This window comes from Panulirus ornatus, chromosome 31, assembly GCF_036320965.1.
Source record: "Panulirus ornatus isolate Po-2019 chromosome 31, ASM3632096v1, whole genome shotgun sequence".
Classification (NCBI taxonomy): Eukaryota; Metazoa; Arthropoda; class Malacostraca; order Decapoda; family Palinuridae; genus Panulirus; species Panulirus ornatus.
Window position 1 is genome coordinate 1,352,501 of NC_092254.1, and position 14,192 is coordinate 1,366,692.

Sequence of the window (14,192 nt, forward strand, 5' to 3'; positions counted from 1 at the left end):
TCCATGACATGACAACACTTACATGGGTATCAACTGCACTCACTTAAATAAACGGCTGCCAACACCGTGGTATATTTCCACCACTTATGGAGTCAACTCCAGTGAGCCTTTGTGGTACGATACACTAAAGAAAAGTAGTGGAATAATCTGACTCACGTGTATAAGTAATACGACCTATCTTTATAATCAACAGATACTTATAACCCCTTATACTTCGCTATACTTATATCAGCCGGCATTCGCTTTATATCTTTCCTCACTTATATATATCAGCTGGCACCCCTCTTCTGGCTTGCCAAATCTCTATCAGCCACCAACCCTCTTACAGCCTGCCACAGTTGTGGTAGCCGCCACCCATCCCTCCCCTATTTTTCAGCCATTAGCCACAACCCATTAAGGGCGTGAGATGTTATAACCTGCCAGTAAAAGGCTCTGATGTGATTTTGAGGACGACTGATTTGTTACCACGGGAAAAATCAACACTTCATCACATACCCATTTCCGTCCCCCACCACCTGCTGTGGTGGTGGTGGTGGTGCATCAATACGACTCTCAACACCACCTCCACCACTGGGAATATCACCCCCAACACTACAGCTGTCATCACCAACATTAGCACTGTCACCATCGCCCTCTACACCAACTCACTACACTGTCTCCCTCCCCCCCCGCCAGTACCATTCCAAAACTATCATCACCAATCTACCACAAACATCCCCCCCCCCCCAATCATCAGTCCACCGCCCCTATCCAATCATCAGTCCACCGCCCCTATCCAATCATCAGTCCACCGCCCCTATCCAATCATCAGTCCACCGCCCCTATCCAATCATCAGTCCACCGCCCCTATCCAATCATCAGTCCACCGCCCCTATCCAATCATCAGTCCACCGCCCCTATCCAATCATCAGTCCACCGCCCCTATCCAATCATCAGTCCACCGCCCCTATCCAATCACTCCACCTTCAAGGATTCAATGGCGTCCCTACAACCCCCCCCCCCCACACACCTTAAGTGACCTCCCTCCAGGCTTCACCTCAATGACCTCACCCTCCAAGCCTCCCCTTCAGTCGCTTCCCTTCAAAGACCCTCCTCCAAGCCTGCCTATGACCTAAGGGCAACACCCTTTTCCCTTCACCTTCAATAATGGTCAAAATGAGATGTGTCGCTCAGTCTCACTTCTCCCGAGGTTTGGGTTTTTATCAATATTGTTTTAACGATCGTGGTTTATGGTGTGGCGTTGTGGTTTATATCATGGTGGTTTTGTGGCGTTGTTGTGATTAGGTGTAATCATGGTGCTAATTTTCCCGTGCTGTTTACTGTGACTATCGTTTGTAACCGTGTTACTCTCTACCCAACGCCTTTCATCTCCCTGTCTTGTTGCCGGTCAAGAAATGGAATGAGCCTGTCAAATACTGTTTCCAACATTCAACAAATACCATTTACACTGGGAGACACTACAATGTTAAATGATATGCAGGGAAGAAAATATAATTAATATTAAACGTGAAATGATACATACAAGTAACGCCATGACCCAGGTAGGAAAAAGTCAGCAAGGACGGTAACTTGTGGAGTCTTGGGAAGCGGGTAGACAGCTTAAGAAGAAAACGGGTTCCCCGAGCAACGATTAGACGACACAGTAGAAAGCAGAACTCTGGATTGATGAGAGGTCGACAAAACAAAGGAAAGCGAGGGCCTGGTCTGTGATTGGTGGACAGCATAAAGGAAAACGGGGTCACTGGTGGTGAGTATTAAGGAAAACGTGGTTGTGGGCTGGGACTGACCTTGTGTCTGGGAGGCAGGCGAAGCTGGCGACCCCCACGCCGATTTGTAGCTCGGGTCTGCAACGTGACGGAGAAAAACAAATTAGTAACATTGAAACACAAGATGTGTTATTCAATACAACTTGATATGCATAAGATACTCTAATGATACATTAAAACATAAATACGAAAAAATATCTAACGAAGATTACGGGAATATATGAATACAATAAAGATACAAAACACTGAAAGAACAACACAAAATACATAGTTTATTTTCGTTACAGAACAAAATTGTATCATCCTGCTATTCACAAAAACACAATATACAATACGAAATATATACATTTTCCTAATGTTTTCGAAGATCAAATAAGGTATTATGGCACTCACAGTCTGTCGAATATCAAAGGAAACTATAATAATATCATGGTTTGAAAACATCTTTATCTTACTTGGCAATGTTTAACAGTTTGGTTTGCTGATTAGTTTATCGCTAACAAGGTTAGTGTTAATTAGTTTAGTTAACTGTCATCACAGTCACTTTAATGTCCCTCTAGAGCACTATATTAATCCCTCCAGAATACCACATTAATCCCTCAAGAATATCAGATATAATCTCCAACTCTATTAAATCCCAATTACTCTCCAGGAATCCTTAACAAACCCATACGGTAATCCGGCCTCGATTTTATGATCTCTTAATTGGCGGTAATCCCACAATAATGCTACATTAATCCCACACTATTATATCAATCTTAACACAACATAATCACTCTTATATCAACCCACATCATACATTAATCCTTCACCAGTCATTTATATTGATTCCTTATAAAAGCTACAGTAATCCCTAATTTATCACTCTCTTTAACACTTCGCTAATCTCTCTCTTGGTGGCACTCGGGCCACACTAATCCCCCTTTGACGCCTCACGCTAATCCCACACTTATCCTTTCTAACGTCTGAGGTCACTCTAATCCCTCTCTAACAGCAAAAGTAATCCCCCGCGAACGCTCGAGTAATCCCTCAACTAACGGCCAGAGCCCGTGTGGATTTTTAAACCCTGGGCGCAACAAGGCGTGGCTGATTCATTCATTGCGCTCCAGCGCCGCCCAGCCGCTGGGGGAGGGGGTGAGGAAGCCCTGGGGGGAAAGGGAGATGACAGCCTAAGAGTGAGGGAGGTACGAAGAATAGGGAGGAAGCCCACGTGAGGGCAGGGGGGACGCTTCAGGGAGAGAGGGAAGGAGAGAGGGAGGAGAGAGAGAGAGAGAGAGAGAGAGAGAGAGAGAGAGAGAGAGAGAGAGAGAGAGGTGGGGTGGGGTGAGAGAATAGGCAGTTGAGTGGGGGTAGGAGGAGGGGGAAGAATGGATGGTAATTGATCTTGATTAGTTATACACAAGGTATTATATGAAGTCATGAGGAACGAGGTGGTTTATGTGGCTGGTGGAGTAATACCACCACAGAACTGGACCAAGAGTTCTCCCTCCTCCAAGACTGCGCTACTTCCAGCAGCAGGGGAAATGACACCCCCCACTGGAGTGAGGAGGTCCTCGGCGGGACTGGACTGGCATTCGTGAGGGATTTGTTACGACCCCCGGGATGGCGCCATGCTAAGAGTGACATCTGGCTACAAGTTTGGATCTTGTTCATGACGTGTGTTACACGTGTATCACCACCACGTGACTGCTGTCGTGGTGAGGTATGTGTGTGTGGGGCTGTGCGTCCCTCTGCCACCAAGGCTTGGCTAGACCCGGGGCACGCGCCTGGCTGACGCTTCCTGTAGTTTGTGTGTGTGTGACCAGCCACACCAGGACTGACCGTTATCATACCTCAACCTCTTCTCGAGCAGCCAACCTGTGGTATGCCTTCCTCCTTCCCTCTTGCAATAACCCTCCCAGCCGCACAAGCACCTCTACACACACATAAGATGCTGTGAGAACTTCTGTTATTTTTTCCGTAGTCTGTCTGTTTATGCCCGAGTCACGTCCGTTAGTATGATATACATATAAACAAAATGTATCTATTTACATTTTGATTCATATAGATTAGTTACTGTACTACTTCCACACATGATCTGGTACCGTCCAAACGTACACAAGACACAAGCTCCATCAATCGTACAGCGGTACACAGGAATTTACCGTCAACACATCCGCGTTACATTCACTCCCTTCGTACGAGCCTTTATGACGTCACGGTCTATAACGAAGCATGACCACTGAGGTTCAATACCCGAGATGTACGAATCTGCTCAAACTGTGACTTCTTCACGTAGAGACGAAGCTGCACGATGGCAGTTCAACTAGCCAATCACGGCGGCGGTTTCTAACGAGGGGCGCGGCTCTAACTATCAGAACCCCTACTGGGCCTAATTACTTGGTAAAGCCGACAACAAGGTAACGAGCTACCACGCCGACGACGACGCAGGCGACGGCACGGGACAAAAGGCCATCGTCAATGCGTGTTAACCAAGCGAATCCAATGCATTTCACGGCTTCAGTCGAGGAGGGTCGCCAAGCCTGCCCCCCCCCCCCCCCCGTCTGCACACATACACACACGGCCCCTCATACACCTCCCTCTGTCTGTGTACATACATACCGTCCAGACACCTCCCTCTCTGTCTGTGTGTGTACATACATACATATCGTCCAGAGACCTCCCTCTGTGTCTGTGTGTGTACATACATACATACATACCGTCCAGAGACCTCCCTCTGTGTCTGTGTGTGTACATACATACATACCGTCCAGACACCTCCCTCTGTGTCTGTGTACACATATACCGTCCAACAGGCCCCGTCTATCACGATATACAAATCAAATGTTTCAAAGCGAATTGAAAGTGTTTGTGTCAAACGCTTATCTCCCCCCCCCCCAAACCCACCTTCTCACCCCTTCATCATGCCAATATCTGTCATATGACTCTCTCTCTCCCGTCTCTCTTATCGTCTCTCTATCCCTTTATTTCCCATACTCTCTCTCTCTCTCTCTCTCTCTCTCTCTCTCTCTCTCTCTCTCTCTCTCTCTCTCCCTCCCTCCCTCCCTTGACGTTCCTCCCCTACTTGCAACCCTATCATCCCGACCCCTACATATTGTTCACCGCTGAAGGACCATCTGGCCACTTTGTCCCTCTGGATCACCGACCTTAATGACAGAACATCACTGTTGGATACTTTGTTCTTCCAGAAACAGTTCAGTGACGCCGAAAAAAAATCCTATAAATACAAACATCTTCATTTGCTTTATTAACAATTCTAACATCTTGCATCGTTAATGTTAATTTCCTTCACAGTTAAGTAATCTGTATCAACATTTGGTTTGTGTGCCTTTAATGTCAATACATATTGCCTTCTAAATCTAATCCTAAAAAAAATTATGAAAATTCTAACTCGAAATGAACCAATGTGATGTTCCATAGAAACAAATAAATTATATGTACACAAATATACAGCGAAAATATCTGTAACATGCAAGATGTATATTGTTAAGTTGATTATAACATATACTATCTATAACTAAAATTAATAACATTAGCATTTAATGACTAAAGTTATAAAGAACATCTGCCATCTTATTACTAACGTCGTTTATAACATTTTATATTTATCATTAGTTGTTAACAATTACATGTGATTATTGAGGATTATCATATAATCATCCACAGCGTGAAAGGATTATCATCACTTATAATCAGTGCAAACCTAAGATCACAATCTTGGAAGGATTCAAACATTCTTCACCACGCGTATGTCGCTCTACATACAAACAGTTCCCTTTGTATACATATGGACTTTTTCCACAATTATCTGTAGCTAATAATTACGACTTGATTATACACGTGTACTGTTAAGTGCGTCCTATCCCCCACCTTTATTGGTGAGGGGATTGGATGGGTGGCCGGACACACGCACGAGGTCAACAGATCGACTACACACAGATAGATAATGTTAACAAATTGATCGAGACCAGTCAGGGAAGCTACACACACACACACACACAATACTTGATGCATGTATACGGTATAACTTTCCGAGTGCGACGGTTCGATCTCCTGGGTATGTTGGGCAGGTTTCTGACCTGACCCGCGTGGATCAGGTCAGAAAGGCCTGGCGGTCACCACCATTCATCACACCGTCCTCCTTATGAGGGGGTTAATCATCACATGTAAACATACATATCACACATCCATAACATCTGTAAAACAAGTATTTTATATATATATATATATATATATATATATATATATATATATATACACCCGACCCCATAATATAAACCACTGAGTATCTTACAAATTCGTAACCTAACCACTAAAGGTTTTTCTTTTCGTGTGGTCTTACACACACACACACACACACACACAGTGTTTACATATGTCCTTATTCGGCCCGGGCTGGAGATGGGTAACCCAGCGTAGCTGAATTATTCATAACTCTCTCCTCTCCACCATATCACGGCCCAGGAAAGGTTCAATAAACAGCTTATTTTTTTTTTTTTTTTTTTTTTGGGGGGGGGGGGATCTTCGGTCCAGTAAAAGGTCACGTAAATGGCTCAGCGTTCGAACCCTTCAAGTACTGTATTGCTTAAGAAAAGGCTATACGTAGAGGCCTTTATCTTCTATGGTTTTCATATTCTAACCGCGAGCGTTCCATATATCTACCCACAAAGGTTGTAGAACTCTTGAAGAACATTTCATGATCACAGCTTGTTCAACCAAAGTGTTCAGGGAAGATCTCTCACAAGGAACCACGGGCACCCGAAAATACCCACCACCTATCTATCTATCTATATATCTATATCTATATATATATATATATATATATATATATATATATATATATATATATATATATATATATATATATATATATATATATTTTTTTTTTTCTGTGGTAGTCAGCATGTGTACTTCCGCACATGTAAAGCCATGGTGGTCATGAGTGTAGTTCCTGCTTTCCCTACATGTGGTCTACTGTCAGTTTCATGTTACTTTAAAAACTTAACCAGACTTGGAAAGACATTATATGTGGGAGCGGGTGGCTGGAAATCCTCCCCTCTCGTTTTTTTTTTTTTTAATTTTCCAAAAGAAGGAACAGAGAAGGGGGCCAGGTGAGGATATTCCCTCTAAGGCCCAGTCCTCTGTTCTTAACGCTACCTCGCTAATGCAGGAAATGGCGAATAGTATGAAAAGAAAAGAATATATATATATATATATATATATATATATATATATATATATATATATATATATATATATATATATATATATATATATATATATATATATGAATATATATATGAATATATATATATATATATATATATATATATATATATATATATATATATATATATATATATATATATATGAATATATATATATATATATATATATATATACATATATATATATATATATATATATATATATATATATATACCCTCTGTTAAAGTCGTTATAACTCTGGAGACGACAATATCTACCGTCTGCAGAAGTAGTTACTGGTAGATCTTGGTTAAGGATCTACTGTTTATGTGTCTACCACGGAACCCTTCTATCCCCAGAGGCGGGTCCGTTACAACCATCATATTCTGGGTCTCAACCGCAACACTCGCTCTCTACTTTAATACCACAACAGCGGGTTCTACTTCACCACAAGCACAACCATGGGTTTCTACAATCACAAAGGGCGGTGGGCTCTACTCTGGCACAAAAACAGCTCTGGGTTGTGCTCTACAACACAAACACAACACTGGATCTCTACTTTACCCATACTACAAGAGGTGCAGGCGGGGTCTACTGTAGCAAGATCATAACACTGGGTATCTAGCAACACAAGGGAGGGCAGCGGCTCCTGTATTCCAACACCGCAACTGAAAGACTCTAATCACAGCAACACTGACAGCACTGGGCATGACTCTACTCTAGCAGTACAAGGCTGGACTCTAGCAGTACAAGGCTGGGCTCTACTCTACCACCAGGACGACAGTAAGAGGAAGAATGGTTGACAACCTATATAATTACCGGTGAAGAGCATAGAGAAGTTGGAGAGCGGGCCCGTCCTCGGCAGGTAGTCAGGCGTCGAACTCTTTAGGTCCAGCATGGTCATGGGGCAGGGCCGGGGGGGTCACCTTAGGTCACCTGGGTCAGCCTCGGGACGGCCAGGTTCATGCGGGGTCACCCCTGGCTCGCGGGAGGTCACCCTAGCTAGCGACGCGTCGGCCCGCGGGGTCGCGTTAAAGGCTTATAGTTTATCTTTTTTTTTTTATTTAGGTCACACCCGTCGTGGCCTGGGAGGTAGGAGGGGGTGAGAGGTCACGTAGGGTCACCCTTAGGTCAGTATGGAGAGGGCGGCGGCAGGAGCGCGTGCGGGGGTCAGGGTGTCACACTTGGTCTTAGCGAGCGTCGTACACACTTGCTCTCTACGGTGTAGTAGGAGACGTGAGCTGCGGGTTACACCATGGCTGCCGCCAGCCCGTCCGTCGGCTGCTTCCGCTCCGACATATATAACCTCGTCACAGACGATTGAATCAACAATATAATGAAAACCAGGTAAGCACACTCAAGCACTGGGGGGGTGGTGGAGTGGACGACGTAACGCAAGCACTTGATTGATTCACATAACAAGACGTAAAGCAGGAGCAGGAGCAGGTGCGTTGGGTTGTGCGTCCACAATAGAGACAGTCAGAAAGACGGGAGACGGACCCCGGACGTCTCTAAACTCCCCCTTTTCCCCTCTTTTTTTCCCTCTCTCTCTCTCTCTCTCTTCGGGCTAGAGGCGTATAACCGGTTCGGATGTGGCGGCTGAGGACCGGTTGTGCTGTGCTTGTGGGCGCGGGGCCGGGAGTGCGCGCGTTTCCGCCATGGCAGCCAATATCAAGACCTCCATCGTGGTTGCCGACCGTTTCGAACCGTGCCGGACGCTTCCGGACGCTTCGATTCCTCTCGACTATTTTTACGTCGGGGAAAAAACGCAATCTGTGCCAGCGAGGCCCCGCGTCTTAATAACGCCCGCGATAACCTATCGCTATCGTCAGTGGAGCCAGGGAACTGGGGAAAGTGTGAGTGGTGTGAAGTGTGCCTCATGGGAAAACAAACTGGAGGAAAAACCCTGCCTGGCATCTTCCGCGCTAGTGACTGGGCGGGGTTGGCGACTTCCGTGGCCAATAGAAAACAGGATTTGTGGTGGGAGGGAGGGGCCAGACTCCCCTCCCCTCCCCTCGTTATAGCGAACCCAACCGATTCTTTTAAATCTCCCCTCTTCCCCTATTTAATATCCCCGTACAGTCATTAACACTCGTATATAACGCTAATGCCCATATTTTTTGGAGTCGTGCATTTAAAAAAAAAAAAAAGATCTTGAGACTCTAAGCAGCATCCATCTTGGAGTGGTAAGAGGGGAGAGAGAAGCAAACACAGACACACACACACAGACACTCTCCAAGCGAGGAAATATCGACAAATGGCTGGGCAAGACTCCCTCCTCCTACACACAGCGTGAGAACTGAGGAGAAAATTATTTCAGCCTGAAATCTGTGACATATGGGGAGGGGGGCTACGAGGGGAGGTGTCGTGTCGAGGGCAGGCAGGGCTAGGTGATGCTGGGAGCTAAGCTCAGCCCCTAGCTGACTAGGAGGATGCTGATGTTGCTGGGGAAAAGACAAAAGGCATCGGAGATGAACACCCACGCCCCCCCAGTCCCAGCCTAAGAGAGAGAGAGAGAGAGAGAGAGAGAGAGAGATTCAGCATAATAACAAACCCACAAACATACAAAACCCTGCCTTCTCTCCCTTCTGTAATAATCTTGTTTCCAAGGAAGAACAAACACACAAATCTACAAATCCAAACCCCAGTAAACAAAGTCTCATGCCAATCAACCAATTACCTCACTTAAGATATAAAAACAAAACCCCACAAACCTATAAACTCTAGAATGTGTTAAACCGTACACGTATGGCTAACCAAACCCACAAAACAAAAATCCACCAAGAAAAAAGTTCAAATGTAAAATGCTACATACTATAAACCACCACACTTATACAAAAGAACCTAAAATCCTATAAACCCTACCTTTACAAACCTACAAACCCTAAAAAAACAAATCTTCAAAGCAACACGTCTCCAACCATAAAGTTAAACTGGCCCACAAGCCACCAGTCCTGTGACGGTATCAAACAGTCCACAAAACCACAAGACTGGTACATACAAAATATTTCTATTTTCGAGACAATGAGGGATTTAAGATTTTTCTTAGGTGTCCACAATACTACAAACCTTAAGACACACAAATCCAGCCGTAAACAAGTCAGTGAAACACCACAAAACACAAAGGAAGAGAACATCAACACACGTACGTACATCCTTGTGTTAGTGTTTCATCAAACACGGTCTACACCTGCTTCTGTGGAAGTGTTCCAAAGCTCTTTTACACGTTTTCCAAGTAAATGCTTGTCAAGGTTGTTTTATTTACAACTACTGCCAAGTAAGCAGCGGTGCCAAGATTACTTTACGCCTATTTCCAATTGATCAACGTTGCCAAAGATTCGCTTCCATCCGTTTCTAAGTAACCAGCGTTGCCAGTGTTACATTCCACCTTCTTCTAAGTATGAAGCTCTGCCAAGGTTGTCTTAGACACTTCTGTGCCACCAGCATTGCTAAGGTTACTTTAGACATGTTTCAAAGTAACCAGTGTTGTCAAGATTGCCTGGGACACCCCCCTCCCCTTTCGCCAAAGTTGTCATACGCATGTGCCTGAGTAAACAAACAACAAACAAACGAAAAAAAAAAAGGCATCGACAATGTTTCTCAACACCACTTTTCCCAAGTGTCCAGAGTAGCCAAGGTTATCTTCCGCGCATATAACCAGCCCTTAACTTTGTGGTCAAGGTTCCTTAACTCTGAGCCAAGCTTTGTGAATCTAATGTCCTGCACGGCTTCCGGGGGGAGGGGGTCCCCTGATACCGGCACCGCTGTGACCCCCCCAGTGAGGCCAACGCGTCAGTGTTGTGGACAACGGGCAATGTCTACACCAGGAACGACAAGCTTTTGTTTACGCGTAAACTACTCAAGGAAGATCTTGCTTAGGAAATTGGCTAACGTAAACAAGAGTATACAATAGAAGGTTGTTTACCTGGTGTACAGATGTAAACATTAGTATACAACAGAAGCTTGTTTACCGTAGTGTACACATAAACAAGTGCGGAACTTCTTCCCACGAACAGTTTATACAACAGAAACACCTGTTCACGTCTCGTAATCTGCCTGGAGAGAGAGACGTGCAACTTCATGATCCACCCAAACTTGCTTCTTAGCAAGTGTCTTATCCACAGGGAGCTACTTTTGTCTGCCAGTGGTTTACATGTAAACTATCACATAAACACAGGTCTGGAACTTTTTGTAACGAACCAGATACTAACTTTACTATGACGTCACGCAACACTTCTACAGAAACCTGGGGTTGCCAACATACCATTAGGAACGTGTACTCAGGAACAGACAGGAGTCCTACTTTTCTGTAAGTTCTACAGGTAATATATATATATATATATATATATATATATATATATATATATATATATATATATATATATATATATATAATATTTCCTGACAAGCAGAATTTTCACTTTCCATACACAAGTTACATAAATCAATCTATAGTCTTGACTGTATCATGCATAAACCTTTCTTCTACAGCTCTCGTATCTATCAAGAACCATCTTTAATGCTATGGAGGCAATTATCATCATCAATTACAATAATATGATACAGTTTATTATGAAAGATGAGATATATCATATGACATCTAATATAGTTGTCTATCGGTAAAAAGTTATAGTTAAAACTAATGAACATAAAATAAATTTCTGCACAATAAAGCATCCATCTATCTATGGTACGTAGATGATAACAAAAATAGTATCCTTGTGTTGATTGTATCTGAAAGGATTGTTCAAACGATGTATTCTGAATCAAGAGTTGTTCAAACATTGTACAGTAAAATGCACGAGTTGTTCAGCGAGTGTACGGTGAGGTGTACATGAACTATGCCTCATACTCAAGTGTTCTGAACACCAGCACAATCTTCAAGTAACACCAGCACAATCTTCAAGTAACACCAGCACAATCTTCACGTAACACCGGCACAATCTTCAAGTAACACCAGCACAATCTTCAAGTAACACCAGCACAATCTTCACGTAACACCGGCACAATCTTCAAGTAACACCAGCACAATCTTCACGTAACACCGGCACAATCTTCAAGTAACACCAGCACAATCTTCAAGTAACACCGGCACAATCTTCACGTAACACCGGCACAATCTTCAAGTAACACCAGCACAATCTTCAAGTAACACCAGCACAATCTTCACGTAACACCGGCACAATCTTCAAGTAACACCAGCACAATCTTCAAGTAACACCAGCACAATCTTCAAGTAACACCGGCACAATCTTCAAGTAACACTTATCAGGAAAGTCTTTGAACGGAGAAATTTACCAACAACCAAATTCACCACAGGACCTACCATGGCCATCACCACTACTATCATCATCACTATCACTACCATCACCATCATCACTATCACTACCATCACCATTATCACTATCACTACCATCACCATCATCACTATCACTACCATCACCATCATCACTACCATCACCATTATCACTATCACTACCATCACCATCATCACTATCACTACCATCACCATTATCACTATCACTACCATCACCATTATCACTATCACTACCATCACCATTATCACTATCACTACCATCACCATTATCACTACCATCACCATCATCACTATCACTACCATCACCATTATCACTATCACTACCATCACCATCATCACTATCACTACCATCACCATCATCACTATCACTACCATCACCATCATCTCTGGCGCCCCACCAGTGCGACACTGGTGAGAATATCTTTGCCCAAGTTCTTGGTTCTGAAGAGAGAGTGAGTTTGTCTCACAGCAGAGAGCAGCGTGAGGTGGTCAAACAGGATGGAAGCAGGTGGAGTAGAAGCAGAAGCAGGGGGTGAGGGCAGCATATCCAGCAGAAGCAGAAGGAAAGATATGGGAGTATGGTGGAGCCAGAGGGGCGTAAGCCACACATTAATTTCGAGTCATTAGGCCGTCGATGGCTCTTCTACACCAAAACAAACACGCCTCTCCCGCCCTCCAGCCCGCGTGTGTGTGTGTGTGTGTGTGTGTGTGTGTGTGTGTGTGTGTGTGTGCGTGTGTGTGTGTGTGTGTGTGTGGATCTCTTTCCGTACATAATCGCGATCTATTCCCTTCTTATCTAATCATCTCTCCCACACTCTCCATATATTTGCAGTAGGTAACCACACACTGGTAATTACTACCTTCATTTACTCTCGTATTAAGTATGTCTCTTATGGCTGAGGCTGTACCGGTTGTAGTAGTATTACAACTACTATCATTATTGCTACTACTACTAATAATAATAATAATGACAATAATAATACACTGAGAATGAACATTCTTCAACAACGTATGAAGGAGGCATGATGAATGACCTTTGTAACAAGTGAACTACCAGTGTAGTCAGATCACCTGCAGTAGTGCATGTCAGCTGACGACTTACTGTGAATGAATCACCTGTTGTTGTATTCGGAAAATTGGCCTTGCCTTCGTCTTCAGGTACCATCCTATGGTCTGTTCCACCCTGACAAATGAGGCATTTCATATCAACTCGTGACACACATAAACGTACATTAGTCCTTATTCTAATCACTCCGTTATATCCATTCATTATATACCTATATGGGTGGATGAACACAGGCAATGTTTGATTTTCAGTCTTGTGTATGTCTGTTATACTTCCTACACCAGGCCTGAGTCGTAGCCAGAGTACGGAGGGATACCACACATTCCTGCCACAGGTCGCGGCCACGGGCGTCCTTCTGACGACCTGTGTCTGTAACACGTCATCATCATCGTCTGTCCCAGAACCTGCTGGGTTGGGTCTTGATGCTGGTGACGTGTGTGTTACTTCCCAGGGGGATGTCCCCTGCCTGAGTCATGTACTGGTTCTTGTTACAGTATTTCTCATTCTCCTTGATCGTATCCAATCTAATTCTTTAAACTCCAATTTCTTTTCTCATTCCTTTTCTTTTCCATTCCAATTCACCTTTATTACGTGTCTTATTTCATTTACTACCTCTGTTCTCATTTCACTATCTCTTATCTTATTCTCATGCCTATAACTCATTTTCCGTTGTTATTCCAGCATTTCACATTCCATTTTCTTCCATAACGACTTCTCCAGTTACTTCATGGTTCTTTACTTCACGAATCACAACAGAGTCGCCATATCTGTTCCTCACTCACTCTTAATGTTCCTGTATTTCATCTCTGTAAGCCAAGTCTGTGTCTCGGCCGGT

The 14,192-nt window shown here is 43.8% G+C and overlaps 1 protein-coding gene across 6 annotated transcripts in view; it reads right to left on the bottom strand.

Annotated features, from left to right (window-relative positions):
* Ets65A (DNA-binding protein D-ETS-3) overlaps positions 1-14,192 on the bottom strand; it is a 149,951-nt gene that overhangs the window by 38,220 nt on the left and 97,539 nt on the right. For 5 of the 6 annotated variants that reach the window (XM_071680231.1, XM_071680233.1, XM_071680234.1 and 2 more), the window contains one exon: positions 1,788-1,844. In XM_071680231.1, the coding sequence (XP_071536332.1) occupies positions 1,788-1,844 (57 nt within the window). Of the gene's footprint in view, positions 1-1,787; positions 1,845-7,781; positions 8,774-14,192 lie in introns of those variants that run through there. The other variant, XM_071680235.1, reaches the window with a different exon arrangement.